General features: G+C 40.2%; 1 protein-coding gene across 1 annotated transcript in view; it reads left to right on the top strand.

The window, feature by feature from the left end:
• SIMC1 (SUMO interacting motifs containing 1) overlaps positions 1-27,959 on the top strand; it is a 132,190-nt gene that overhangs the window by 101,630 nt on the left and 2,601 nt on the right. The window contains exons 7-11 of the mRNA XM_028102675.2: positions 266-420; positions 7,528-7,680; positions 9,530-9,658; positions 20,840-20,996; positions 21,102-21,186. Coding sequence (XP_027958476.2) covers positions 266-420; positions 7,528-7,680; positions 9,530-9,658; positions 20,840-20,996; positions 21,102-21,186 — 679 coding nt within the window. The remainder of the gene's footprint in view (positions 1-265; positions 421-7,527; positions 7,681-9,529; positions 9,659-20,839; positions 20,997-21,101; positions 21,187-27,959) is intronic.

Raw genomic sequence — 27,959 nt, 5'->3', positions numbered from 1 at the left:
TGGGGTTTATCCTGAGACTGACTTCTCGGTTATCTATCTCTTAAAATTAGGAAGTCTATAGTCCTGAGCCTCCAGACTCCGAGACTGCCCTATTTCCCCTCTTTTGTAATGACCTACGCTGCCTGCTCTCTCTCAGGAGCTGCTTTTAGGTACAGACACACTTGTTGACACGTGGCCTTCCCTTGGACTTCATATTTATGAGAGCCCAATACTCACTGTCATCAGGAAATTGAAAGGAAATACTTCTCATTTTTTTCTCCCACAGGGACAGAATCTGCCTGGGCGAGTCCTTTTTATGCGTTATGTGGTACAGACTCTGGAAGATGACTTCCAGCAGATCCTGAGGAGGCAGCGACAGCACCTGCAGCAGTCCATTGCAAGCACTGTGCTGTCCTGTGACAAGCAGCCCCACAATGTCAGGTAACCAGCGCCTGAGCCTGGGGGTGAAGAGAGGTCAGGGCCGTAAGTTGGCAGCTCCTCAAGGCTCAAGAACACTGGGTGGATGAGACTATAGTCACTCGATAGTATAACAGGGATAGCTATTAAAACTATAGATCCCAAAAGAAAATCTGTCTGTACCAGCTATGTGTCAGGCACCACAGCCTTCGTGGTTTTTCTCAAGACCATCAGATGTCCTTTGGTGTATTTCAGAATTGTCCAGACAGCCTCAGGAGACGTAGGCGGGGAGACCTTAACTTATGTAAAACTTTTCACAGCTTTTATAAACCTCGGTTTATTTCCATCTCCCTGAATAACTCAAGAACTCTAATTTGTCACTACTAGTTTCTGTAAACTAATATAGGATAATAGATCATGTGGCTAACAATAGAGTACAAAAATGGTAGCTAGCAAGCATGTGTTCTTTTTTGTAGAATCAGGGCAAGAGAGAGCTTCTGGAAGCTTCAGAGCAGGGAGATACCATATCCTTCTATCAGTGGGAGAAAATGTGATTTCTAGGGTGGTGATTTCAGGCTGGAATTTTCCTCCTGAAACTACAACCCCTGCTTTTTTTGGAAATGGTTCTCACCAGACTAAAGTACCAGCATCCTTTTTTTTACCAGCATCATTGAAACTCTTCCATTCATATTTATGTTCCCATATGTTCTTGCATGTTTGTTAAAAATAGTTTTCTATGGGCCAATATGGGCTACTGACTATTTTAACTACTTTAATAAAAAAAAAGAAGCTTCATATTGTTTTGAGCATTAGCCAGCTTCCCTGCTTAGTTTGCATGGCCATATTCATTTTCCTAGATGTGGCATTTTATGTAGTTTACTTTTTTTATTTATTCATTTGAGACAGAGATACAGAGAGAGAGAGAGAGAGAGAGAGCATGAGCAGGGGGAGAGGCAGAGGGAGAAGCAGGCTCCCTGCTGAGCCAGGAGCCTGATGCGGGGCTCGATCCCAGGACCCTGGGATCACGAACTGAGCCTAAGGCAGATGCTTAACCATCTGAGCCACCCAGGCACCCCCATTTTATGTAGTTTAAATGTTAATGATTAGAAAATCAGTAAGTAGAGAATCTACAAAGAGCACAGGATAGCATAGTTGGGTTTTAAATAGAAAAATAACAATTTAATTAATGAGAGCAGCTCTAGCAACCATTCTGCTTTGTGAGCATAGGATTGGATTGAGTCCTTTCCCACTTCTCTCTTCAGAGAAACAGACCTACTTGATCCAGTCATGTCAGTTGCTTTCATTTCTCCTTTGTACCATGCGGAGTGTGATCTTGGGTTTAAGGTTTAAAGATAGGCATTTATGGGGCGGAATGATGTTACCTTAGTTTCAGGTGTACAACACAGTGATTTGACAAGTCTGTATATCATGCTGTGCTCACCACAAGTGTGGCTACCATCTGTCACCACACTACACTTCTATAATATCATTGATTACATTTTCTGTGCTGTACCTTTCATCCATGTGACTTATTCATTCCATAACTAGTAGCCTATACCCCCCAACCCCCTCCACCTATTTTACTCATCCTTCTACCCCTTGTGCTCTGGCAACCACCAATTTGTTTTCTGTATTTATGAGTCTGTTTCTGTTTTCTTTGTTTGTTTTTTAGATTCCACAAATAAGTGAAATCATGTGGTATTTGTCTTTCTCTGACTTACTTCATCTATCATAATACTGTCTTGGTCCATTCATGTTCTCACAAATAGCAAGATTTCATTCTTTCTTTCTTTTTTTTTTTTAAAGATTTTATTTATTTATTTGACAGAGAGAGAGAGAGAGAACAAGTAGGCAGAGAGGCAGGCAGAGGGAGAGGGAGAAGCAGGCTCCCCACGGAGCAGGGAGCCCGATGCGGGGCTCGATCCCAGGACCCTGGGATCATGACCTGAGCCAAAGGCAGCCGCTTAACCAGCTGAGCCACCCAGGCGCCCCAAGATTTCATTCTTTCTTGTGGCTGAGTATTATTCCATTGTGTGTGTGTGTGTGTGTGTGTGTGTGTGTGTAAATATAGCACATCTTCTTTATCCATTTATCTACTGATGGACACTTAGGTTGCTTCCATGTCTTAGCTGTTGTAAATAATGCTGCAATAAACATAGGGTTGCTGTTCTGAACAAAAGATTCTCAGCAGCCATGTTTCCATTTCGAAAAGGAAAGAAAGGTTTATTATTATTATAGAAACCTAATAGAAACAGAAGAGGAAAAGGATCTACATATAGATGAAGGTAACAATAGGCAATAAATGAGAATAAGGCAAAGTCACATCAAACCAGGTACTTACAACATCCAACCTCATCAGCTGGGGAAGCCCCATGGAAACTTCAGCAAGGCTGGAGCCCCAACTGAGAAGCCCTGGCAGAGCATCCTCCCCTCAGGCGAGACTTCCAACTGATCATTCCCATAAGGGCCATATTTATAGGGCAAATAATAAGGTTTGAAATTAAACATTTGTTTGCCTACATGCAGTTTGGAACAAGCTGTATTTCCATGTTATCATGTTTCTATATTTTCAAGGGCTTTGTGTGTCTGCCTCCCCTCCAGGATTCCATTTCAGGGAGCCAGCCCAGCATGGAGCAGGAGGGGATGAGCGACAAGATTTGTAGCCCTTGGCATCCAGAACAGAAGGGCCAGTTCTGACCTGGAGGCCAGATAATGTATTTCAAACAACCAGGCTCCCAAGGTTATTCACACAGCATGAGTCTCACAAACAACATTCCTTAGCCTGCCTGTGTACATGCAGGTCCAGGTGGTCGGTTATGCGGGACAAATCACAAAAACATCTATCCATACAGAACAGGTGCATATATCTTTTTGAATTAGCGTTTTCATTTTCTTTAAATACCCAGTAGTGGGATTACTGGATCATAATGGTATTTCTATTTTTAAGTTTTGAGGAACCTCTGTTCTGTTACCCTAGTGGGTGTACCAATTTACATTCCCAACAGTGCATGAGGATTCCTTTTTCTCCACATCCTCACCAGCATTTGTTATTTCTTGTCTCAAAGATGGGAATTTTTAAAAAGAGGGAGAGACAGCAAGTCATTCTCTATATTACCCTTTCTTATGGGGCTTTCTTTTCTTTTTAAACTCTTCATACAAAGAATAAACTAGTTCTATAAGAGTTAAAAAATACACTAGTTCCCAAGTCCCTTCACCTGCATTTTCCTTTCCCACAAGGGTAATCACTTTATTCTTTTATGTGATTTTTTGGATATTTACCTCTGTATGACTAAATTGCAATACCTTGTATTGCTAATTCTTGATTTTTCTTTATTAGCTATTATTTGTTGACTTTCTACATGAAGGATAAGAAGTTAGCTCTTTTTTCCTTCCTCCCTCCTTCCTGACACACACATTTCCCAGCCCCCATACTATTAATTTATTTATATCATAATTTTTTTCAGATCAGTATTCAATGTTTCTATTACTAGGATGATGTGTGCTAGTCGGAGTTGAGCCAAGTACTAAACTATGATTACTTCTCCTTTCATTCATACCTTTGTGTTTCCTTAGAGTTAATAATTGCCTTATTTTTAGTTCCCTTGTATTATTTGTGCATACTGGAAGTCAACCCCAAATTCTCTATTTGCTCTAAATCTCCCCTCAAGATGTTTATTTACACTGGGTAGTCTTCTTAAAGACCTCCTTCAGTCTGGATTGGTTGTCTTCTTTGCCAGTTTTTATCATAAATGTGAGGATTTCCTTTACCTGTTTCCAAAGTTAGATCTTTTGTGTGTTTGTTTGCCCTAAATCTTCTCTTGGTTTACTCCCTCATTTTAATAGATTAGTCTCCAGTAGCTTCTTAGAAATGGATGTGGGAAGTAAAATTTTTGAAATCTTCAATATCTGAAAATTATCTTCCCATATGTTGATTGATAGCAGTATAGATATTTAGGTTACAAATAGCTTTTCTACAAAACATTCGAAGGAAATTTTCTTTTTTTTTTTTTAAAGATTTTATTTATTTGACAGAGATAGCGAGAGCAGGAACATAAGCAGGAGGAGTGGGAGAGGGAGAAGCAGGCTTCCCGCTGAGCAGGGAGCCCGATTGGGGCTCGATCCCAGCACCCTGGGACCATGACCTGAGCCGAAGGCAGACGCTTAACGACTGAACCACCCAGGTGGTCCCCGAAGGAAATTTTCCATTTTCTTCTAGCTTCCACAATTGCTGTTAAGAAGTCGTAAGTTACTTTGATTACTGATTCTTTGTATATGCCCTAAGTTTTTCCTCTGAAAATTTTTAGAGTCCTCTTTTTGCCCAGTATGCTTGTTGTAGGTCTGCATTCATCCATTGTTCTGGGCATTCAGTCTAGAAACATCCTTCATTCCTGAAAAGAGAGTTTTCATTTGTTATTATGTTTTTAATTTCCAAGGGCTTTTTTTACTTTGTCTCTAAATGTTCCTTTTTAAAATTAATAAATAGTATTTGTTCTTGTTTTCTTCTTTCATGGATCCATACATTCTCATATCTTTGGTGATACTGATGATGGCTTTTGTTTTTGTTTAATCTCCGCATAGTCTTATTTTCTCCCAAGTTACTTTTTTAGCAGGGAGGGGGGAGCATTGGTTTTGGTTATTTTGGTCTTATCTTTCATAGTGGAACATTTCCATAAATGTCTAGTAAACCTTGGTAGTCTATCCAAGTTTAAGGGTGACAGACTTGACTGCTGATGAACGCTCAAAGTACATGGGAGGACTTGTCATTTCTGTACTTCCCTGTAGGTGGAAATGACTGCCCATTTTTTAGAAAATACCTTGTCAGTGTCTTCAGGTCTTTCCTCTTGGTTGGGCTGGATGGGTTTTTGAAAGAAGACTTCCGATTTCCTACATAAAGGGTAAAGACTGGAATGCCAGGTTTTTGGAAGACAAGTGTGGGAAAATAGCAAGGATCTCTGCGTTCAGCATGCATATGTTCACTTCGTGCCGCTGTTATGCTTTGATACCCTTGCCTCCCAGCTGTGCCTGGTATCCTAGTCCAAAGACCCTCAGTTTTATCTCTCCACAATGTTAACTTGTAGTTAAGAGTCTAAAACTTTCTTAAAGAGCTTTCAAACCAGGGCACCTGGTGGCTCAGTTGTTAAGTGTCTGCCTTCGGCTCGGGTCATGATCCCAGGGTCCTGGCATCGAGCCCCGCGTCGGGCTCCCTGCTTGGCAGGAGGTCTGCTTCTCCCTCTCCCACTCCCCCTGCTTGTGTTCCCTCTCTCTGTCAAAAAAAAAAAAAAATTCTTAAAAGAGCTTATAAACCATTATGCTTACTTTCCCTTATATCCTTTCATTCTGCTTCAGAGAAGCTTTGCACTGCCATTTGCACAACTTATTGAAGTTTTTTTTTTCTTTTTTGGCAAATAGGATTAAATAGGATTACTCTTTATTGCTGGCTTAGGATTCGGCTTTCTCAATTCTGCTAAGTCAGTTAAAATCCACCCCTTGGCTAAAGTCATAGACTTAAATTAAGAATCATCCTTAAACATTGGGGAGGGTGGGGCGCCTGGGTGGCTCAGACGGTTGGGCGTCTGCCTTCGGCTCGGGTCATGATCCCAGGGTCCTGGGATCGAGCCCCGCATCGGGCTCCCTGCTCGGTGGGGAGCCTGCTTCTCCCTCTCCCTCTGCCTGCTTCTTCCCCTGCTTGTACACTCTCTCTCTCTGTCAAAAATAAATAAAATCTTAAAAAAAAAAAAACATTGGGGAGGGTATGTGTTGTGGTGAGCACTGGGTGTTGTGTAAGACTGATGAATCACAGACCTGTACCCCTGAAACAAATAATACATTATATGTTAATTAAAAAAAAAATCATCCTTAAAGGGGCGCCTGGGTGGCCAGGTCAGTTAAGCGTCTGACTCTTGATTTTCATCTCAGGTCATGATCTCAGGGTTGTGAGATTGAGCCCCACCTAGGGCTCCATGCTGGGTGTGGAGCCCACTTAAGATTCTTTCTCTCCCTCTCCTTCTGCCCCCGCCCCACCTCTCTCCCTCTCTTAAAAAAAAAAAAAAAAAATCCTTAAAGCATGACATACTTGCCTTATCTAGTTAATTGGTTACTTTTGATTTTATAATCAGCATCTCTTAATCCACCCCCCAAATCAAAGGCTGGGACCTTGACAATTACCTGCATCTAACCATACATCCATCCCCCTATCACCTACTTTGCACCTTCCTGCACCCAAAGTGATCAGCATTCTGTATGTTCATCATTTCCTTCCCGTTTTTATGTAATTTTATTATATCTAAATGTGTTCCTATAAAGTGTATGTTTATATTTTAGTTCCTTTCTACTGTATATTAAAGAATATCATGCTATACATAATCTCTTGGAACTTTTATTTTTCACTTTATATTATAGAGTACTAAGGTTTGTCCATACTGTCACTTACCACTGTAGCTTACTCATTTTCACTACTATGTAATATTCTATTTTGTGATTATACTTCATTTCCCTTCCATCTTCTAAAATTTCACTGTTATTGTCTCCCTTCCTTTTCTCCTCTTCCTTGTGGATTTTTAAAAGAATTATTTACTCTAGCATTAGTGGGATTTAGGAGGGAACAAAATTAGAAGTGTGTATTAAATCCACCATTTTTACCTGGGTTACCTAAGTGATCATCAAAAGTAATTTTGACTATATGAGATGTTTTTACCTTACTAACTTTTAAAGCCTTCACCCTGCATAAAGTATGACTCCATTGCACATACTCTAAACCTCAATTATTAGTATTAGTAGATGACACCTAATCATAGAAAGCCAGCAAGGATCTCTGTGGTCATCCAGTCAAACTTTCCATCTGCTCAATGCATGTTCCTAATCAGGAAGCCACGGATAGTACTCTTTGACCCCAGAGGTACCTTTCAATAACAACTCAGAAAAATGTCGATATTTCATTAGCTTTTGTAACCTTACTGCAATTAAATGTGGGGTTTCCATTAGACTTGTTTAAATATTGAAAATCACCTAAGAACCCTCTTTGTAACCTTTGGGGAAATCTAGGGGCCTCAGAGCCCAAGTTAAGGCTGTGGTTTTGAGCACCATACAATAAAACAGAAGTTTAAACTTTTTTTTATCTTTTTTCCATTGCAGGGATGTCATCAAGTGGTTGGTCAAAGTAGTAACTGAAGAAGGATTAACTCAGCCCCCAAATGGGAATCAAACCTCTTCAGGAACAGGAATCTTGAAGGCCAACAGTAGCCATCCTTCTCCCCAGCCCAACCTGACAAAGAACACCAATCAGCTGTAAGGGGCAGGCACAAGTTGTCTTTCCCAGGGCTGTCAGGATTTATTGCTTTAGAGAACAGCAGCATTCCTAAAAGAGGTTTCCACAGAATTAACAAGCTCTTGTAACATAGGCTGATTCTTACTAAAGACTATCTTAGTTTGGCTACAGGCTAAATTCTAATGCCAAAGTTAAACAAAAGCAGATGCTTTCTCTCTCAGATGAATAGGACTTCACTAAGTGAACATAAGTTCACAAAATTGAAGTGAAACAAAAGCTAAGGGATCCATTTCCTGGATTCCAAGGGACAGTACAGGGTCACAGCTACTCATCACTTCAGCTGACCACTGATGGAAGAGAAGGAGTCATGGATAGTGGGTGTTCCAGCAGCCTCTAGTCCTCAAGGACCTTCATGTCTCCCCTCCAGTCCTGGGAGAAGAATAGCAGTTTAACCTGCAGATTCTAACAGGTTATAACAGCAATGGCTCAGACCAGGGAGGGTCCCATTACTTCAAACCACACTGAAAAGAGATTCCTAGCATTTCTTTTATGGGGTTGAGAGTGGTTTTGGTATTTTTTGAGGAATGCCAGGGTTTTAGGATCCAGAACTGTCCTTGCACAAGTAACCTATTCCATGTCAGTCATATTGTTAAAAGCCCGTCACACTTGACACTTCAAATACAGCATTTGTGCCTAAATTTACAACACTATTTTATAATCTAGTTGCACCAATCTGATTTTCATATAAGGCCTAAGGGTTTTAACTAATTTAAGAGACAATCTTGTATCTAAAGGGAGAAGGTTTAGAACAAAAAAGTATTTGCTTAACAGAGTGGGGGAGGCTGTAAAGTATGGTTATCCTAGAACCCCAGTATATAGACCTAAGAGAGGGGCAGACACTCTTCCTTCAATGGAAGAAAATACTATAATCTAAATTATTATTGTTATTTATTATAATTAAATATTACTATAAATAAAAATAAGGCCCTCTAAAAGTCAATTTATCACGATGTTAACAACAATAGGCACTACCATTTACCATGAATGAGTGCGTATCTACCAAATATCTTACACAGCACTCAAAACTTTATGAAGTAGCTGGTATTATTCCCCCTTTTTTAGAGATGAGAAGACTTGGGCTCAGAGCAATTTAGTAATTTGTCAAAAGTTGACCAGCTTGTCATTGCAGAGCCAGAATCTGATGCCAAAGCCCCTAGGCCACCTATTATGTTACTGACTGCAGATTTTCTGAAAACAGAGCGCTTTCTTCCTTCACAAATAATAATGCTTGTTAAAAAAGGCTGACTTCAGGCCAGGCCCACCTTTCTGAGGGGTAGCCTAGATTCTTTCTGCCACATCAGCCTGGCTTTCTCCCACATTCAGGTCTGATAGGACAGAGGGTCACAGTCCACCAGTTGAAGTTCTGAAATTGAACTTAGTAAAAGATAATTGTAAAGAAACCAGTGACGGGAAAACCATATGGTAAATATGTATTTTCTCCTATATCAAAGAAATTTGAATAACTGATATTCTGGACCTGTTTCTTCATCTGGAAAATAGAAAAGTTATGGGTTAGATGATCCTCAAAGTTCTCTAGATCCTTAAGATCAGATGTTTCTATTTTGAATTTAAAAGTAGCTTGCTTTTACAGCTCAACCACAGGTTCTGAGAGGTTCAGATAGTATGATCTGGCAAGAGGGATTCAGGTAGGTGAAATTGCTAAATAAAAGCATGCTGAGAGCTTGAGTAGTTCTCTCTGACCTAGTATGTGCTTTACAAGATCCTTTACATGGGTGGGGATCTCCCAGCTAGCCGGGTGGCTCCTGGCTAGATTCTCCCACTCACTTGTGTTCTATGTTCTGGACACAGGATTGTGTGTCAGCTGCAAAGGATGCTGTCCATAGCTGTAGAGGTAGACCGGACCCCCACGTGCAGCTCCAATAAAATTGCCGAGATGATGTTTGGGTTTGTGCTGGACATTCCTGAGAGGAGTCAGAGGTGAGTCTCGGTTTTGTTTCTGTTTTATGTTCTGGGAACAGAATTTCTGTTTTGTTTTGTTTTTTTAAGATTTATTTATTTTAGAGATCGAGCAGGGTGGGTGGGTGGGGGCAGAGTGAGAGGGAGTCTCAAGCAGACTCCATGCTAAGCGCAGAGCCCAACCTGGGGCTTGGCTTGATCCCATGACCCGAGGATCACAACCTAAGCCTAAACCAGGAGTCGGATACCCAACCGACTGCACCACCCGGGTGCCCCTGGGAACAGAATTTCAAAAGAAAATTCCAAACAGTAGTTAAATTGGGAAAAAAAGAGGTGGAGAGAGAGTTCCTGTCTCTTTAACCTTTTGAAAAAAAGAGGTTCTCAACAAATTATTTGCAACTAAGGCATAATTTCTTGAAACAGGCAGGATACCATAACTGGAGCCTACAGTTTCTTACTTTATTCATTTGGCTGAAAACTTTGTCATCCCTCAAGTTTCAGCTATTCCCTGATTCTCAACCATAGAGCCTGATATAAATGTTCGCTAAAGGCCTGATGGGTGAATGAAATAGGCATGTCCGATATTAGGGGAAGAAGAGGTGAGCCAAGAATGAAAACCGTTGGAGCTGTAGAATAAGCCCCTACGGTAAAAATAAGGAACTCAGTTTCTCTAAGCATGAATTAGTAAAGTATTCCCTTAGGAGATAAAGAAATAGAGTTCTTGGCTGGGACCAATGATTCCTCCTTTTAACCAGTAATTTTAGAATCTAGAGGAAAAAATAAATGAATGAATATGAATTCATGAATAGTTGCTAGCACAAGAAATAACTATGAGAGAACCATCATACAATAGTGATCCTTGGGGAAATTATCTCCATTGGCTCTATGTCTAACTTCTCATAACCATCCCCTAAACTCCCAGTTGGCAGCCAAGGCTATTATACAGTTTAGGTTCCTCTATTAGAAGAAAATGTCAAATCAAATAGTACTGTAATAGAGATTTAATGAAAATACCCCCACTAAGATTAAGAAAACCATTTATTGGGCCCCTGCAATGTGCCTGTCATTGTCACATTAACTCTCTCATATTTTCATGAAACTATGATGTTATTCCTGTTTAACAAATGAGAAAAATACTCAGAATAGTGAAATAATCCAAGTTTGCACAGCTAATTCAATTCAGAACCCAAATTTAAAGCCAGGACTTTTTAATCCCAAATTCAGTATTCAAAGGAGGCAATATGTTACAGTGGTCAGACCAAAAGAAGTGTACATAAATGTCATGCTTGCTCTGTCACCTTGTCAGGAGTATTTCATTTGGGTCCAAATCCCATACCATTCATTCAAGCCCAGATTCTTATGAAAGGTGGGAAATCTATGGAATGGGTAACTATAAACACATTTAGACTTAACATTGACAAAAATAATTTAAATAAATCCTGACCCTATTTTACAACTCAGAAGGGGCAAATCGGCAAGCACCCAAATTGTACTAGAATATACTTTATATAGCCTTTACGTTGGTTTATTTAATTTTTAAAAAAAGTTTAGGTATAATTTACATGCAATTAAATTGTATGACTAATTTATATAAATATTCCATGGATTTTGACAAATGCATAACCCATGTGACCTATCATTTTCCAATGGCTCATTGATAGTATATAGAAATCCTGCAACTTTACTAAATTCACTTATTGTATCTACTAGGAATTTTTTTGTGGTTTTCGTAGGATTTTCTACATACACAATCATATTGTCTGCAAATAAAAACAGTTTAACATCTTCCTTTCCAATCTATATGCCTTTTGCTTCTTTTTCCTGCCTTATTATATGGACTAGTAATCCAAGAGAATGTTGGAGAAGTGATAAGAGCAAACATCCTTACCTTATTCCTGATCTTAGGGAGGAAACATTCAGTCTGTAGACGTTTCATAGGGGTCCTCTGTCGGATTGAGGAAGCTTCCTTCTATTTCTAGTTTATTGAGTGGAGTGTTTTTATGAAGAATAGGTATTGAAATTTGTGAAATATATTTTCTGCACCTATTGAGATAATCATAATTTTTCTCCTTTTTCCATTGATGTGATGAATTACATTGATTAATTTCCTAATGTTAAACCAACCTTCCATTCCTGGAATAAAAAAACTGTACTTGGTTAGATTCCGTTTACTAATATTTTGTTAAGGGCTTTCACATCTGTGTTTACAGAAATATTGATCTGTAATTTCATTTTCTTACAATGTTCAACTTCACCCATATTTAAAGAAATGTAGATTAAAACTACAGTAAGATGCCATAGTAAGAATTTTGAAGTACAATAAATACATTCCATTAGAGAGGTTTTAAGAAAGCAGATACACATTGCTGGTGGGAATGCAAATGGTACAAACCTATCAGGAATTTTGCAATATGTAACAAAACTAAATGTACATTTACCTCTTGACCCAACAATCTTACTTCTAGGAATTTACCCTGAAGACAGCCTTCTAACAGTATCAATATACAATATGTAGGATATTCACTACACCATTGTTTATAATTGTAAAATATTAGAAACAACCCAGATGCCCATACATAGGGCAGTGGTTGAATATCTATAGTACACAATGGAGTATTATGCAGCTGTAAAAAAAATTAAAATTAAAAATAGGAGCACAATTTCTGAGCTGATTTACAAAATATATTGTTAAGTTAAAAAAGCAAAATACAAAAGAGTATGCATAGTAAATATATGTATCTTTTTGTAAGAAAGGAGAAATTTAAAAATGTACATAATTATGATCATTTGTCAAAAAAGAAACAAAGATAAATGGCAGACTAATCAAATTGCTTATGTACAAGGGGTGGATAGGAATGGGCTGGAAAGGAGAAAAGGTATTAAGCCAAAGTGGTGGTGTTGGTGGCATAATACTTCTAAGTTTGCTTCTTTGTATAGTTATAACTTTTAGGCTTTGGGAACCATATTAGTGTTTATATTCTAAAAGGAAAATAAATCAAGAAGTGAGTTGAAAGATATATCAACAAGAGAGGGCCTAACATGGAATACAGACACAAATTAACCTGTGTTTTAATAAATAACATAACTGGGGTGAGAGAAGGGGTTTGAGGGGGAACAAGCCCAAGTAACTTTTTTTTCAGTTTTTATTTTAAGTAATTATGGATTCACAGGAGGCTGTCAAAACTAATACAGGGAGGTCCTATGTACCCTTCACCCTGTTTTCCCCCAGTGATTACATCTTATATATAACTATAGTACAATATCGCTAACAGGAAATTAACATTGGTACAATCCATAGAACATATACAGATTTCACCCATTTTATATGCATTCATTTGTGTGCAGTGTGAGCACATGTGTAGATTCATATAACTACCAGCACAATCCAGATATACAGAACTGTTCCATCACCACAAGGATCCCTCTCCTTTTATGGCCACACCATCTATCTTCCCCAATCCCTGGCAACCACTAATCTGTCCAAGTAACTTAAAACACAGTATTTGGACTAAGTATTCTCAGGCTAAAGAGAAAATGAACTGTGAATAAATATTAAACTCTAGTTAGTAAATTTCTTTTTCACAGAGGTATGAGTTAACAATTCAAAAACTATCTTATGTGTATTCTAGGATTAAACAAATAAATGTATTGTGGATAATGAGAGCCAAGTTTCTCACTGTCAGAGAAGAGAGTTACACATATGAAAAGGGGAAAGGATAGAAGGAACCCTGTGGTGCTGAATTGGAATTGGAGGTATCAATATAAACTTGTGGTTTCTAATAAATATAGATAGATAAAGGAATAGATATAGATGTGTGAAGGTGGCATGTATGTGTGTATTCATACATCTTTTCCTACCACTACCCACTGAGTGTAGAAATAATTACCCCTTAGTAGCAATAAGCTCACCTTTGACCCAGATCTTAGAATACCAGTTTACACTAAAAGGAACCAGGGTTCCTTGAAGAAAAGGATAATTACAGAACTGAGGTAGGGAAAAGTACAAGATGAACCTGGAACATCTTGCGCCAGAAAGTAAGGAAATGTTCAAAGAACGTTCAGAACATGTCAAGTCAAAGGGCTTCTGCTGACCAAATCTGGGATAATTTGAGCATCAAAATAAATATTGACAATAAAACACTATAAACTAGTAAATAAAATAAGAATCTACGATTCTAATACTGACAAGAAGGAAGGAAGAGAAGGGATGTTCTTCTTTACTGTTGAAAGCCAATTAATAAATGTAAGAAGAAACAATGAGTTGGGAAAAAAATGCCATTTGATAACCATCATAATAGTTAATTCAGATATGAATGGATATTAAAATGGTGAAAGTTTGTGGAGTACCAAGGTATTTTCATAATTTCAAAATATATTGCCACAGGATACTCATTAATTATAGTGGGAAAAATAATAACTTTATGGTGAAGGCACTACCTTAGTCACTAAGTGTTCAAAGTTAACACCAACAATGAGACAGTTGGCATCATATGCCTTTTGATATGATGCACTGAGAAAAACAAAATACAATTCTTGCAGTACCCTTGCCCCAAAATGTATAACCTCAATCTAATTGTGCAGAAATATCAGACAAGGGGTGCCTGGGTGGCTCAGTCATTAAGCGTCTGCCTTCGGCTCAGGTCATGATCCCAGGGTCCTGGGATCAAGCCCTGCATCGGGCTCCCTGCTCAGCGGGAAGCCTGCTTCTCCCTCTCCCACTCCCCGTGCTTGTGTTCCCTCTCTCGCTGTGTCTCTCTCTGTCAAATAAATAAATAAAGTCTTTTAAAAAAAAAAAGACTATTTTATGGATGGGATTATACAGTACATAACCTTTTGGGGCTGACTTTTTTCATTCAGTATAATTCTTTAGAGATTCATTCAGGTTGTTATGTGTATCAATAGTTAATCCCTTTTTATTAGTGAATAGTATTCCATGGTGTGAGTGTACCATGGATTTTTTTTAACCATTTACCCAGAAGATATTACGGTTTGGGACTATTATGAATAAAGCTGCTATAAATATTCATATACAAATTTTCATGTGAACATAAGTCTTCATGTCGCTGGAATAATACCAAGGAGTATAATTTTTGCATCATATGTTAGTTGCATGTTTAGTTTTTAAGAAACTACCAAACTGGCTGTACTATTTTATATTCCCACCAACAACATATGTGTGATCTGGTTTCTCCGCATCCTGACCAGCATTTGGTGTTGCCACTGTTTTTTATTCTAACCATTCTAATAGGTGTGTGGTAATATCTCATGATTTTCATTTTCATTTCTCTAATGGCTATTGAATTTGAACATCTTCTCATGTGTTTATTGCCATCTGTATATCTCTTTACTGAAATGTCTCTTTTTTTCATTTTCTAAATGGATTGTTTGCTTTTTTACTGTTGAGTTTTGAGAATCTTTCTGTATTCTAGATACTACTTTTCTGTGGTTTGCAAGTATTTTCTCCCACTTTGTAGTTTGCCTTTTCATCCTCTAAACAAGGTCTTTCACAGAGCAAAAGTTTTAAATGTTGATAAATACAACTTATCAACTTTTCCTTTTATGGATAATACTTTTGTGCCAAGATTCCTTGGGATTGTTTACATAGATGTGTGTCACCATGTCATCTGCAAATAGGGACAGTTTTATTTCTCCCAATCTTTATGCCTTTTATTTCCTTTTCTTGCCTTACTGCACTGGCTAGAACTTCCACAACTATGTTGAATAGCAGTGGTAAAAGCAGACATCTTTGCATTTGTTAATGATTTATGGGAAAGCATTCAGTTCATTAATTAATTATTGATTAAAATATAAGTTCATCATTAATCATGACGCTGGCTGGCAGGCTTTTTGTGGATGTTCATTCACAAGTTGAAGAAGTTCCCTTTTACTCCTAGTTTTCATTATGAGTGGGTATTGAATTTTATCAAATACTCTTCAGTAAATGTTTTATTTTTAATGGTTGTTCTTAGAATTACAATATGCATCCTTAACTTACCACAGTCTGCCTTGAATTAATATTATATCGCTTAACATATAATGTCAGAATCTTAAAACTATATTTCCATTTACTCTGCTTTCATCCTTTGTGCTTTATCGTCATACATTTTACTTTTACATAGGTGTAAATTCCAGAATGAAGTCATATTTTTGTTTTAAACACTTAGTTGTTTTTAAAATAAATTTAAGAGATGATGTGGAGAGGGTCTTTTATATTTACACACCGGGATACTGTGATTTATAATAAGAAATATATATTTGGTCTTCATCCCAAACCCTTGGAATTTCCTAAGTGAGGAAAGATAAAGGTGTCTTTTATCACGTTAATGAAGTGACTTTTGGAATGCCCCTAGGGTAAGAATCGGAACTGTGTCCCAACCCCCCAACCATTCCCCCCACCCCATCTTCAGCTACAGGATGGGGAGAGGGGCAGGGGATTGAGTTTAATTACAAATGGTCAGTGATTTAATCCATCACACCTATCTAATGAAGCCTCCATAAAAACCCAAGAGGACAGGGCTCAGAAAGCTTACAGGATGGTGAACACAGAAAGATACCAGGAGAATGACAGCCCCAGAGACCTTGGAAGCTTTTCACCCTTTCCCACATACCTTACCTTATGCATCTCTTCCATCTGGCTGTCCCTGAGTTATATCCCTTTATAAGAAACTGGTAAACTAGTAAGTAAAATTTGTTTTTGAGTTTTGTGAGCCGCTCTAGCAAATTAATTGAACCTGAGGAGGGAGACCTGGGAACCTCTGATCTACAGCCAGTCATCCAGAAACACAGGTGACAATCTGGACATGAGAGTGGCATCTGAAGTGAGGGTGGAGGGAGTCTCATAGGACCAAGCCCATAACCTGTGGGATCTGATGCAATCTTCAGGTGGAGAGTTCCAGAATTGAGTTAATTGCCTGGTGGTATCACAAAAAAACATACGCGGGGTGGGGCGCCCAGGTGGCTCAGTCGTCAAGCGTCTGCCTTCGGCTTGGGTCATGATCCTGGAGTCCTGGGATTGAGCCCCGCGTCAGGCTCCCTGCTCAGTGGGGAGCCTGCTTCTCCCTCTCCCACTCCCCCTGCTTGTGTTCCTGCTCTCGCTATCTCTCTCTGTCAAATAAATAAAATCTTAAAAAAAAAAAAAATACGTGGGACCCACATAGTTACCATTTCTGGTGTTCCTTCTTTCCTGAAGATTCAAGTTCCATTTGGTGTCATTTCTTGTCCACCCAAAGAACTTACTTTTTAAAGTATTTTTTGTAGTGCAGGTCTACTTGTAATAAATTCTCTCAGCTTTTATCTGGAAATGTTTTTGTGTCACCTTCATTTAGGAATGGTGTTTTTACTTGATGTAAATTCTAGGTTGATAGGGATTTTTTTCTTTATTTATTTTAAAGATGTTCCATTTTCTCCTGACTTGCTAATGAGAAGTTATTAGAATATCTTACTGTTGTTCCCCTATACGTCATATGTCTTTTTTCTCTGGCTGCTTTATTTTTTATTTTTAGCAATTTGATTATGATACCGACATGTAATTTTCTGTACATTTATCCTGCTTGGGGTTTATTGAGTTTCTTAAATCTGTGAGTTGATATTTTTCATCAAATTTTGGCCGGAGTTTTTTTGCCACAAACTCTTATTCTGGGGAATCAAGTTACATGTATGTTGGATTGCTTGACACTGTTCCACAGATCACTAAGGTTCTGATGTTTTCTATTGTTGTTTTGCTTTGTTTTGTCTTGATTTTTTTTTTCTCTGCTTCAGTGTGGATAGTCTTCAAGATTCCTGACGTTTTCTTTCAGAGCGCCCAAGGTGCTGTTAAGCCTATCAAGTGGTCTTTTTTTTTTTTTTCCATTTCAGATATTGTATTTTTCAGATCTGGGGTTTCCATATGGTTCATTTTTATAGTTTCCGTTTCTCTTTGCTAATAGTCCCCACCTAGTCACTCATTATATACATCTTGGTCTGTTGGTTGGTTGGTTAATCATGAACATATTTATAATAGCTGTTCTAAAGGCCTTGTCTACTAATTCCAACATCTCTGGATGTTGTTTGTTTCTCTGGACATTTTGCTCCTGGCTGTGGGTCATATTTTCCTGCTTTTTCCCTTGACTAATAATTTTTTGTTGTATGCTGGACGTTATAAATGCTGTGTTGTTGAAGGTCTGGTCTGCTGCCTGTTTTTTTAAAGAGTATTGAGTTTTATTCTGGCAGGCGATTAATTTACTGGCAGATTAGCTTTCTCCTGTTGAGGCTTGTTTCTAGGACTTATAAGGGTGGTTCTAAAGCAGCCCTTATTAAAGGGCTTGAGTCTTGAGGCTTAGTCCTTTTGGGGTCTCAACTGAAGGTCCAGGATGTTCAGTGAGGTCTCTCCACTGTGGCTCATTGAAACCCCAGTATCTCTCAGCGCTGGAAGATCTCCAGAATCTCTGCTCAGCTCATAGCCCTCCAGTTGGTTTTCTCTCTCAGGCTTTTGAGCTTCTTCCTGCACATGTGCCAGGGGCCCCTTTACACACATTTCTTGAGCTCCTCCTCCTCCAACACAAATTCCAGCCACTTCAGCTGTCTCAACCATCAGCCTCTTTTTGCTCTGCCCAGCAAGCCCACTGCTTTGTGTTTGGGACCCACACTTTCCTCTGCCTTAGAAAGTACCGCCCATAAGAAATTTGGGATAAATGTGGGGTTTGTCACTTTTGTTTCCCTTCTTTTAAGAATAACAGTACTTTGAAGCAGCTTGTCCAGTGCCTGAAAATGATTATTGCATATGTTTCTCCAGTTTTATAATTGTTTATGACAGGAGGGTAAGTCCAATACCAGGTATTCTATGAATCTGGATGTTGGCCTTCCTCTATATCTTGTTTTTGAAATTCAAATTTGAATTGCTATAGATTTTGTACCTCCATTTCCCGCTATGGCCAATGCATTAAAATTACCTTTTTGTCCTTTTTATATCTCTGAGTATGCCACCTGTGGATTATAAAACCAAGACAAACACAGGCCCTGGAAACAAAATTAGAAGAGAAAATACAGTTTGAAATAGAAGGTTATTGAATAGAAAAACTGTCTTGTGAGAGAAATAGGCCAAATACAGAGTAGAAATTGGACTTTTTTTTTAAGATTTTATTTATTCATTTGAGAGAGAGAGCACAAACAGCGGGGAGGGGGAGAGGGAGAAGCAGACTCCCCAGTGAGCAGGGAGCCCAATGTGGGATTAGATCCCAGGACCCCGGGATCATGACCTGAGCCAAAGGTAGACACTTAACTGACTGAGCCACCCAGGCATCCCTGAAATTGGACTTTTTTCAAAAGATTTTATTTATTTGGGAGAGAGAAAGAGAGCAAGAGCGCACAAGTAGGGAGAGAGGGAGAGAATCTCAAGCAGACTCCTCACTGAGCATGGAGCCAGATGCGGGGCTCGATCCCACAACCCACGAGATCGTGACCTGAGCTGAAACCAAGAGTCAGATGCTTAACTGACTGAGCCACCCATGTGCCCCTAGAAATTGGACTTTAAAAAGAATTTGGGGAATATCGTGCAAATGTAATCCTTCGGAGTTCCTTGCATCAAAGAAGAAAATTTGTGGGGTGCCTGTGTGGCTCAGTCGGTTAAGCATCTGACTCTTGATCTCAGTCCAGGGCTTAATCTTGGGGTTGTGAGTTCAAGCCCTGTGTTGGGCTCCACACTGGGCATGGAGCCTACTTAAAAAGAAAGAAAAAGAAAATTTGTCAGAGAAGGTATACAATGATTTTCAACTCATTAAAGAAATAAAATGGATTTTCATAAATATTTTAGACCTTTTAAAACTTTTGAATAGTAAGAGGGAAAGGTTAAAAATATTCATTTTGCTTTATAAACTTTGCTTTTCTACAAATAATATATGTGCCTGGTGCAAAAGCAAAGGGAAAGGGAAAATAAAAATGAATAGATACTTTATGATTTATCATTTTTATAAATGGCAGTGGCACAAAGAACCCCCTATTTTTCCAGATGTTGCAAAACTACAAAGGGGCAAGATGTAGGAGAAAAGCCTCTTGGATCAGGGCTAGCTGTGTTCCTCATTGCTGTACCTCCTTATGTGCTCACAAGGTGTCTGCTTCCGGAACTGCTATGACCAGCAGACCTGACAAGGACTGACAAACAGACCTTTAAGCTAACACCCTCAGGCAGTCCAGAGATGCACCCTGTGCATCTGAGATTTATAACACTCTTTTGGAAGCTGACATTGCTTTTAGAACAATGAGCCTGAGGGCCACCTGGGTGGCTCAGTCGGTTAGGCATCTGACTCTTGATCTCAGCTCTGGTGTTGATCTTGGGGTCAGGGGCTCAATCTCCAAGCTGGGCATGGAGCCTACTTCAAGAAAAAAAAATTAAAAGACCCTAGAACAATGATTAACCTTCCCGAAGCACAGCTGTTTTGTAGCTCTCCCTCTCTCAGATTCTGAATATGCTGCAGCCCACCTTTGCTAGTCAAGTCCTGCACTGGGTAAAGTGACAAAGTCCAGGGCAAGTCCCCCCAGAGGGACTCTCAAGTTCTAGACTTGAAGTTTAAGAAGCTGCAATGCCCACAGCTGTGTATTTTTTACTTCCTTCTTTTCGTCCAGGATTTTCCCCACTGGTGGAATGACTCCTGCCTTGAGCCTTTTTTGCTCTTCTTAGACTACTTTCCCGTGCCTCTTCCTCCGTTAGGAAGGCCCCTTCTAGTCCCCTGACCAAGTGTGCTCTCTCCCGTGTGTATCCCTGGAGCACCACAGGCAGCCCACGTACACGTGCACTGGCCACACACTTTATTTTGGTTCCCATTGCATACCTTTTGCCTCTGGTCATCAGTCAGCTTTTTGAGAGAAATGCCTTCTTTTATTTATCTTAATATTCTTTGCTCTGCCAAACAGTGTCTGGCACATTGTGGGCATTTAGAAATATTTATTCCCAGTATTAATTCTCTTACAATATGAAGTTAATCTTTTTAACGTGTCCTAAACTTTTCTTTTCCAAATATCAAAGACTTTTCCCTCCTTCTGGCAGTTGTTAATTCATGAACAACCCCACCTCTGCCTCATTCACAAGCTTTGTGCATTTGTAGGCCTCTATCATATTCCTTCTTAGCCACCTCTGTTTTAGGGCAAAGGTTAGAGCTTTCAGAGGGAATTGTGGTATACATTCCTTGAAGTGATAGTGGTGATGGTTAACCCTCTCTCTTCTCCATGCAGGGAGATGTTCTTTACTACCATGGAAAGCCACCTTCTGCGCTGCAAAGTGTTAGAAATCATATTCCTCCACAGCTGCGAGACGCCCACCCGCCTGCCCTTGTCTCTGGCCCAGGCCCTCTACTTTCTGAACAATTCTACATCACTGCTCAAGTGTCAGGTACATGCTTCCCTGCCTCGGTCAGACCTAGAATACCTTTCCCCTCACCCTTGAGCATGTAACTGAAGAAGGCACCTCCTACCAACTGCTTTCACTTCTCTGCAGTCAGATAAAACCCAGTGGCAGACATGGGACGAACTGGTTGAGCACCTGCAGTTCCTGTTATCCAGTTATCAGCATGTGTTAAGAGGTAAGCAGCATTTGTTCACAAAGATGATTGTATGGGAGTCTCACAATCGCCATTGTTATGAATTGAAGTTACATGGGGGATTCTAATTTGTTAGCCTAAGTACAGCATCGTTCCTTGGTTATAACTACAAGGAACAAGGAATGACATCTTTGGAATCACTGCTATAAATCAGAAGAATTCACATATTTCCGTTATGGCAGATAATACGGTGGTCCTTGCAGTTATTACGTTGACAGGTAAGCAGCAGTCGTCATACCAGGAGAAGTATTCTGTAATGACCTGATTAGCCCTGGCATCTTACCCTGCCCGTCACTGCAAGTCTTTGCTGGATCACTTGCTCATTGACTGTGGACACTGTAAACATCTGTCAGTAGGATACAAAGCCAGAGCAAATCAGTGGCAAGGTAAAAGCATACATCTTGCAGAAGTTGTAAGATGCTCTATAGTCTGTGAAAGTGACTTTGCTCAAGTCCCAGGCAAACCCAGTGATCAAGGAGGATCCAGGAGAGTTAAACTAATTAACACTCAGGAAGTGAATATTGACGAGGGTAATAATGGAATAGCTGCTTCAAGTGAGAATGATTTTTTTTTTAAAGATTTATTTATTTATTTGACAGAGAGAGAGAAACACACACAGTGAGAGAGGGAACACAAGCAGGGGGAGTGGGAGAAGGAGAAGCAGGCTTCCCGCAGAGCAGGGAGCCTGATGCGGGGCTCCATCCCAGGACCCTGGGATCATGACCTGAGCCGAAGGCAGACGCTTAACAACTGAGCCACCCAGGCGCCCCTCAAGTGAGAATGATTTTATTAGCCAAATATTAATAAGGCCCTTGTTCCCAATTAGTGACGTAATTATTAATTCCAAAAGGAAAGATAGTAACTTTTTTTTACAGATGTATTTATTTATTTATTTATTTGAGAGGGAGAGAGTGTGCACATGAGCGGGGGGGAGGGGCAGCGGGAGAGGGAAAGAGAGAGAGAGAGAGAGAATCTTCAGCAGACTCCCTGCTGAGCACAGAGCCAAAGTGGGACTCCATCCCACACCCTGAGATCATGAGCTGGGCTGAAACCAAGAGTCATGTGCTTAACCAACTGAGCCACCCAGGTGCCCCAAAAGATAGTAACTTTTTAGGGGAGAAAACACATTCCTCTTAATGTGATGCCCTGAGAAGGACACGTCATCACTTAGGTAGTGTTCTTGCCAAAAATCCATGACCTGAATCTAATCACAAGGGAGCATCAGACAAATTCCCACGGAGAGACCTTTCACAAAATAATTGACTTGTACTCTTCAAAAGTGCCAATGTCTTAAAAACAAAGACCAAGAAACTGTTCCAGATTAGAAAGAAACTAAAGCACATTAATACTAAATGCAAGACATGATCCTGGATGGGCTCCTGAACCAGGGAAAAGAAGCTATGAAATATGTTATTGGGATGATCGGTGAAATTTAAATAGATAAAATAATAGTATTATACTAATATTAAATTTCCTATTTTTGATAACGATCCTGGCTTATGAAAATAATTGTCCTCAGTCTTATGAAGTCCAGATTGAAGTATTGAGGGGTAGAAGGGCACAATGTTCAACTTATCCTCAAACAGTGAGGAGGGACAGTACATATTTATGTGTAACTATATGTAAATATATACATTTATATATAATATACATTTTATATTTACTTGCCATGATCATGTTGAGGTTGATTTTAGCTCAGTAATGTCACTGGGGAAGGTATAATGGCCCTTATACCCTCTCAGGCCTGGAATTGGGGAAGCTATTGTAGAGAAATAAAAGAACAGCACTGAATTTACAATAGAAGGTTTGGAGGGGCGCCTAGGTGGCTCAGTTGTTAAGCGTCTGCCTGCGGCTCAGGTCATGATCCCAGGATCCCGGGATCAAGCCCGGCATCGGACTCCCTGCTCTGCGAAAAGCCTGCTTCTCTCTCTCCCACTCCCCCTGCTTGTGTTCCCTCTCTCGCTTTGTCTCTCTCTGTCAAATAAATAAAATCTTTAAAAAAAAACAAAAACAAAATAGAAGGTCTGGGTTTGAATCCCAACTCCACCACTTACTCTGCTAACTTTATGTCTCTAAACCTCATTTTCTTCTATGGAATGGAGATGGTAATATACACCTTTTCAAGACTGATTGTTAAAAGATGTGAGAAAAAATAGTGAGCACTCAATGTTAGTTGAATCTCAGCCTGCCTATTTGCACAGCCAGGAGTAGGCTACGAGATCTTTATGTTTCAGCCTCTTGTAACTAAAACTTAAAAGTGCATTGTCAAGGCCATGACATTTGTGGTTGTAGAGTTTGTGCATTTTTTAGCCCCCTCAAAGAAGGGTACATGTCCTTCTCAGAACAAAGCCTCAGAGGCAAATTCCATGTTGTACTTAGCCTCATCAAGGTTTACATAATTGTTCTTTTGGAGATCAAGCAGAAAGTTTAATATTAAAGCAGCTGGGCCTTGGGGGCAATAGTGACTTAAGATGGACATGGGATCCACTTTCATTCCAGAATATTTTTATGCTTCTAACAAGGGAGGGGAAAAACTTAGACCAGTGTATATTGACCAAGAATAAATGAGATGTGTTCCAGTGCTATTTTATCCTTAACATTTTCTCCACTTTCTTTGGAGACCAAGAGTTAAGAAGGAGAAAAAATATTTAGAACCAATAGTTTGGAACAATGTCTTCCAAAGAAGGCAGCTAAATGGCACCCTGACATGGTCAGTATCCTTGTCAGTAGGCTTTTTACTGTGAGGGCTCCTTAGTCATCTCTGCCCTCTGCAAGTGATCTGAGGACATTGTGGAAGGCATTTGGGGTCAGCCTGAGTTGTCCAGCTCCACGGATAGGAGAAGAAGGGAAGAGGTTGGGGAGCCCAAGCTTGTCCTCTGTTTAGGGAAACATCTTAGCATGGGGGAAGAGAAGAAGAAAGACTAGGTAAATTCACACACCCTCGCATATATAATCCAATAACCTGGGGAAGGTGAGTATCATCCCCTTTTTATAGACAGGGAAACAAAGGCTGAGAGAAAAGTAAGTGAGGAGCCAGGATTCAAACTTAGGTCTGTTGCCAAAGTCTATGTGCAGTGAAAACACACTGGAAGGAATTATTGTTCTATGAAATCACTGGGTGAGATTAGGTGAGACTCTAAGGAATTTCCAACTCCCTGTTTTCTAAACTCTCGGTACATGGTTAAATTACTTTTGTACAAACCCTTGACCTTGGGGAAAAGTATATCCTGAAGCCCCATACTTTGTAAATATTTCCAAAAAGGCAGAGCAGCCCCATGGAGGCATAGATGCTGGGCTGCCAGGTAAGCTCACATTCTCTGGCTAAGAGAATCAATCCCACCACACCCCAGTTCCATAGCCATGCAGCTCAAGTTTGAGCCTCAGCCAAACAGCAACTTGCTTTATGCCATGAGTTTTCCTGATACTTGTGAATTGTTAATACCTCTTATTTTGAAACTATGAATGCTAGGAATTTAAACATACAGTATTTAAAGGAAGAAAGACACCTGTTTTCCTGAATTCCACTTGGCTAGACAACTTAGGCAGGATGGCCCACGGAAGTCAGACCTCAGTTCCTTCTGAGGAGAGATACACACAGCCTTCCTACAAGGAGCCTGTCCAGAGACGGGAGAAAAGCAGATGCTGGCAAGATCAACTCAAGTCATATATTCATCCAGGCAACAAATATTTACAAAATGCCTTCTGTGTGCCTGGCTCATTGGGAAAACTTCAGTGAATAAGACCAATGTGGCCCCTGCACTCATAGAGCTTACTGTGAAGAGATTGACCCTGAACAAATAATCACATAAATAACATCTAATCACAATTAAAATAAATGCTCTGAAGGAAAGGAGAAGTGCACAAAATAGGAGCACCTATTCTATTTTTGGAGGGACCCACAAAGACCTCCCTGAAGAAGTGATACTTCAGCTGAGATAAGTACTGGTGGGGCGCCTGGGTGGCTCAGTCCGTTAAGCATCTGCCTTCGGCTCAGGTCATGATTCCCAGGGTCCTGGGATCGAGCTCCACATCGGGCTCCCTGCTCAGCAGAGTCTGCTTCTCCCTCTCCCTCTGCCCCTACCCCCCACCTCCCACTCATGCTCTCTCTCTCAAATAAATAAATAAAATCCTTAAAACAAACAAAAAAACAGGACTGGTATTAAGCCAGGCAAATAGGGCAAACTTTTCCAGAAAAAATTAAAAATGGCATGTCCGGAGCGCCTGGGTGGCTCAGTCGGTGAACCGACTGCCTTCAGCTCAGGTCATGATCCCAGGATCCTGGGATCAAGCCCCGCATCGGGCTGCCTGCTTCTCCCTCTCCCATTCCCCCTGCTTGTGAATTCCTCTCTCCACTGTCTCTCTCTCTGTCAATTAAATAAATAAAATCTTTTTAAAAAAATGGCATGTCCAAGGGCCCTGAGGCAAGAAGTTGTTTATCAAGTCCAAGGAACATAGAACAAGCTAGTAAGACTGGAATGTAGAGAGCAAGGGGAGACTAGCACAAGATGAGACTAGAATAGTAGATGGATAGGGCATGAAGGGACTTCTGGGCCCTGTTAAGAAATGTCAGCTTGATTCCAAGAGTGAAGAGAAGCCATCAAAGTGGTTTTGCATAAGGTTGCTCTGCCTGAGGTGTGGCAAGTAGTTTGGCGGAGGACCAGAGAGGTCCCAGGAGGGGTCATGGTGGCGAGGGTGTGGGTTGTGCAACGGGGAAGGCCGTGGATAGAACAGAAGCACTTTGAAGATCAGTTTGTCAGGGCTTGGGTAACTGAGTCGCAAGTAAGGCTCCAGGGTTCTGCCATTGCTGACACGGACATAAATGGAGAAAGATCTGCAGAGAAGATAAAAAGCGCAGTGTGACTGTTGAGTTGGAGATTCCTATGGTGATGATGATGAGGAGGAGGAGGAGGAAGATGATGATAAAAATAATAATAGTTACCTTAGGGGGAGCCTGGGTGGCTCAGTCAGTTGAGCATCTGACTCTTGGTTTCTGCTCAGGTCATGATCTCAGAGTTGTGAGATCAAGCCCCACGTTGGGCTCTGTCCTCAGCATGGAGTCTGCTTGAGTTTCTCTCCTTCTCCCTCTGCCCCTCTCCCCCTGCTCTAAATAAATAAATAAATAAATAAATAAATAAATAAATAAATAAATAAATAAATAAATAAATAAATTTTAATATAATAATAATAGTAGTTACCCTTAGTAACCTGATCCAGGAACCTAATAATAATACTATGAGCCAGAACATCTTGCATAAGGCATTGTGCTAAACTCTTTACATAAATCGCCTCACACAGTATTCCCAACAGCCTCTGATATAAGACCTCCCATGCCTACCGAAGCATAAAATCCAAGGCCTTGCCAACTGGACCAGAATGGCTGAAGTCCACTGGCCAAGAGTTCCTCTCCCTTGGACAGTGCTTGGATAGGAGCTGCCAACATTTACCTCTTTGAATGTCTGGTATTACTTTAATAAACTCCAAATTCTTCTTGCTCCCACTCCAAGTCATCCCTATTCCCCTCTGTTCAGCCAGTTCTTTCCATTCCTTCAAAATCATTTTCATATTTTTCAGAGTAGCATATGCCTTACAAAAACTACATTTTACTAAAAGACTTTTGTCCCCCTACAACCATTCTCCACCAGTAGCAGAGTAAAATAGAGCACATTCCCTGGCTTAAAACCCTCCAGATGCTTCCATTTGCTCTCAAAGGCCAAACTCCACATTGTTCTGTGGCCCAGCCTACCTTCCAGTCTCCTCTACTATCGCTTTCCCTTACCACCCACATTTTACCTCTAGTTCTCAAAACAAGCAAAAGCTTGTAAATGCCTCAGGGCATTTACACTTACTGTTCTCACTACCTGAACTGCTTTTCCCCTAGACCTTTGCACAGTTGCCTCCTTCTCATTCTTCAGGACTCAGCTAAGAGGCCCTGAGTAGAGTGGGCTGCTTCCCTCATCCCCCCAATGCCACTGTTTCTCACAGCATCCGATTTATTTCTGTAATTGTACTCACCAAAACTATAATTGTTTTTGTTGGCTGGTTTACTGTTAGGCTTCCTGCAACTAGAATGTCAGTTCATGGGGGCTGGGCCCACGTCTCTAATTGCACTGTATCCCCAGAAAGCAGCCCACTTCCAGATGCATAATAGGTGCTCACTGGAATTTGTGTTGATTGAATGTTGAAAGGGCCCTGATAGGACATCTCAAGGCAGCTTTGCTTCCTGTTTCCTTTTTAGACACTCTGTAGTGTTTGTTGTACTTTTTTCACTTTACAGTTAGGCCCGGTGCTATAAATTTAGAGGGACTTTAGCTGAAAAGATACCTGAAGGTTGAAGAAAAACATATTGAGCATATTATTTGAAAGTGTAACCTAGTACATTGCTTAAAAACAAGTTTATTCTGTTTCCCAAATTTCTGGCTACAATGTAGCGCAGTTCTAAACACCCTGCTAGAAGAGGTGCGGTTATCCCCATCTTCTAAATGAGGAGATGGAGGAAGTGATGCCCTAGTGAATGCTGGTGCATCTGGGAGTCCGCAAGTCCTCCAAGCTCGCCACAGCCATGGTCCTTTGCCTGAACTCCATATATTTCCCGAATCCTGTTGGGGCTAATCTGTGGATTTGGATGAGAGACCTTTATAACTTCTTTTACTTTTCCTCAATATTTTTATTTTGGGAGGGTTGAAAGAGTGGTACAATGAACATCCATTTACCTTTTATGTTGATTTACTGGCTGTTAACATTTTGCCACATATTGG

Source organism: Eumetopias jubatus, unplaced genomic scaffold (assembly GCF_037043125.1).
Source record: "Eumetopias jubatus isolate StellerSeaLion01/CBP00866 unplaced genomic scaffold, mEumJub1_p1.0 scaffold_5, whole genome shotgun sequence".
NCBI classification, from domain to species: domain Eukaryota; kingdom Metazoa; phylum Chordata; class Mammalia; order Carnivora; family Otariidae; genus Eumetopias; species Eumetopias jubatus.
The sequence above is the reverse complement of the archived record's forward strand: the minus strand, read 5'-3'. Positions and strand labels throughout refer to the sequence as shown.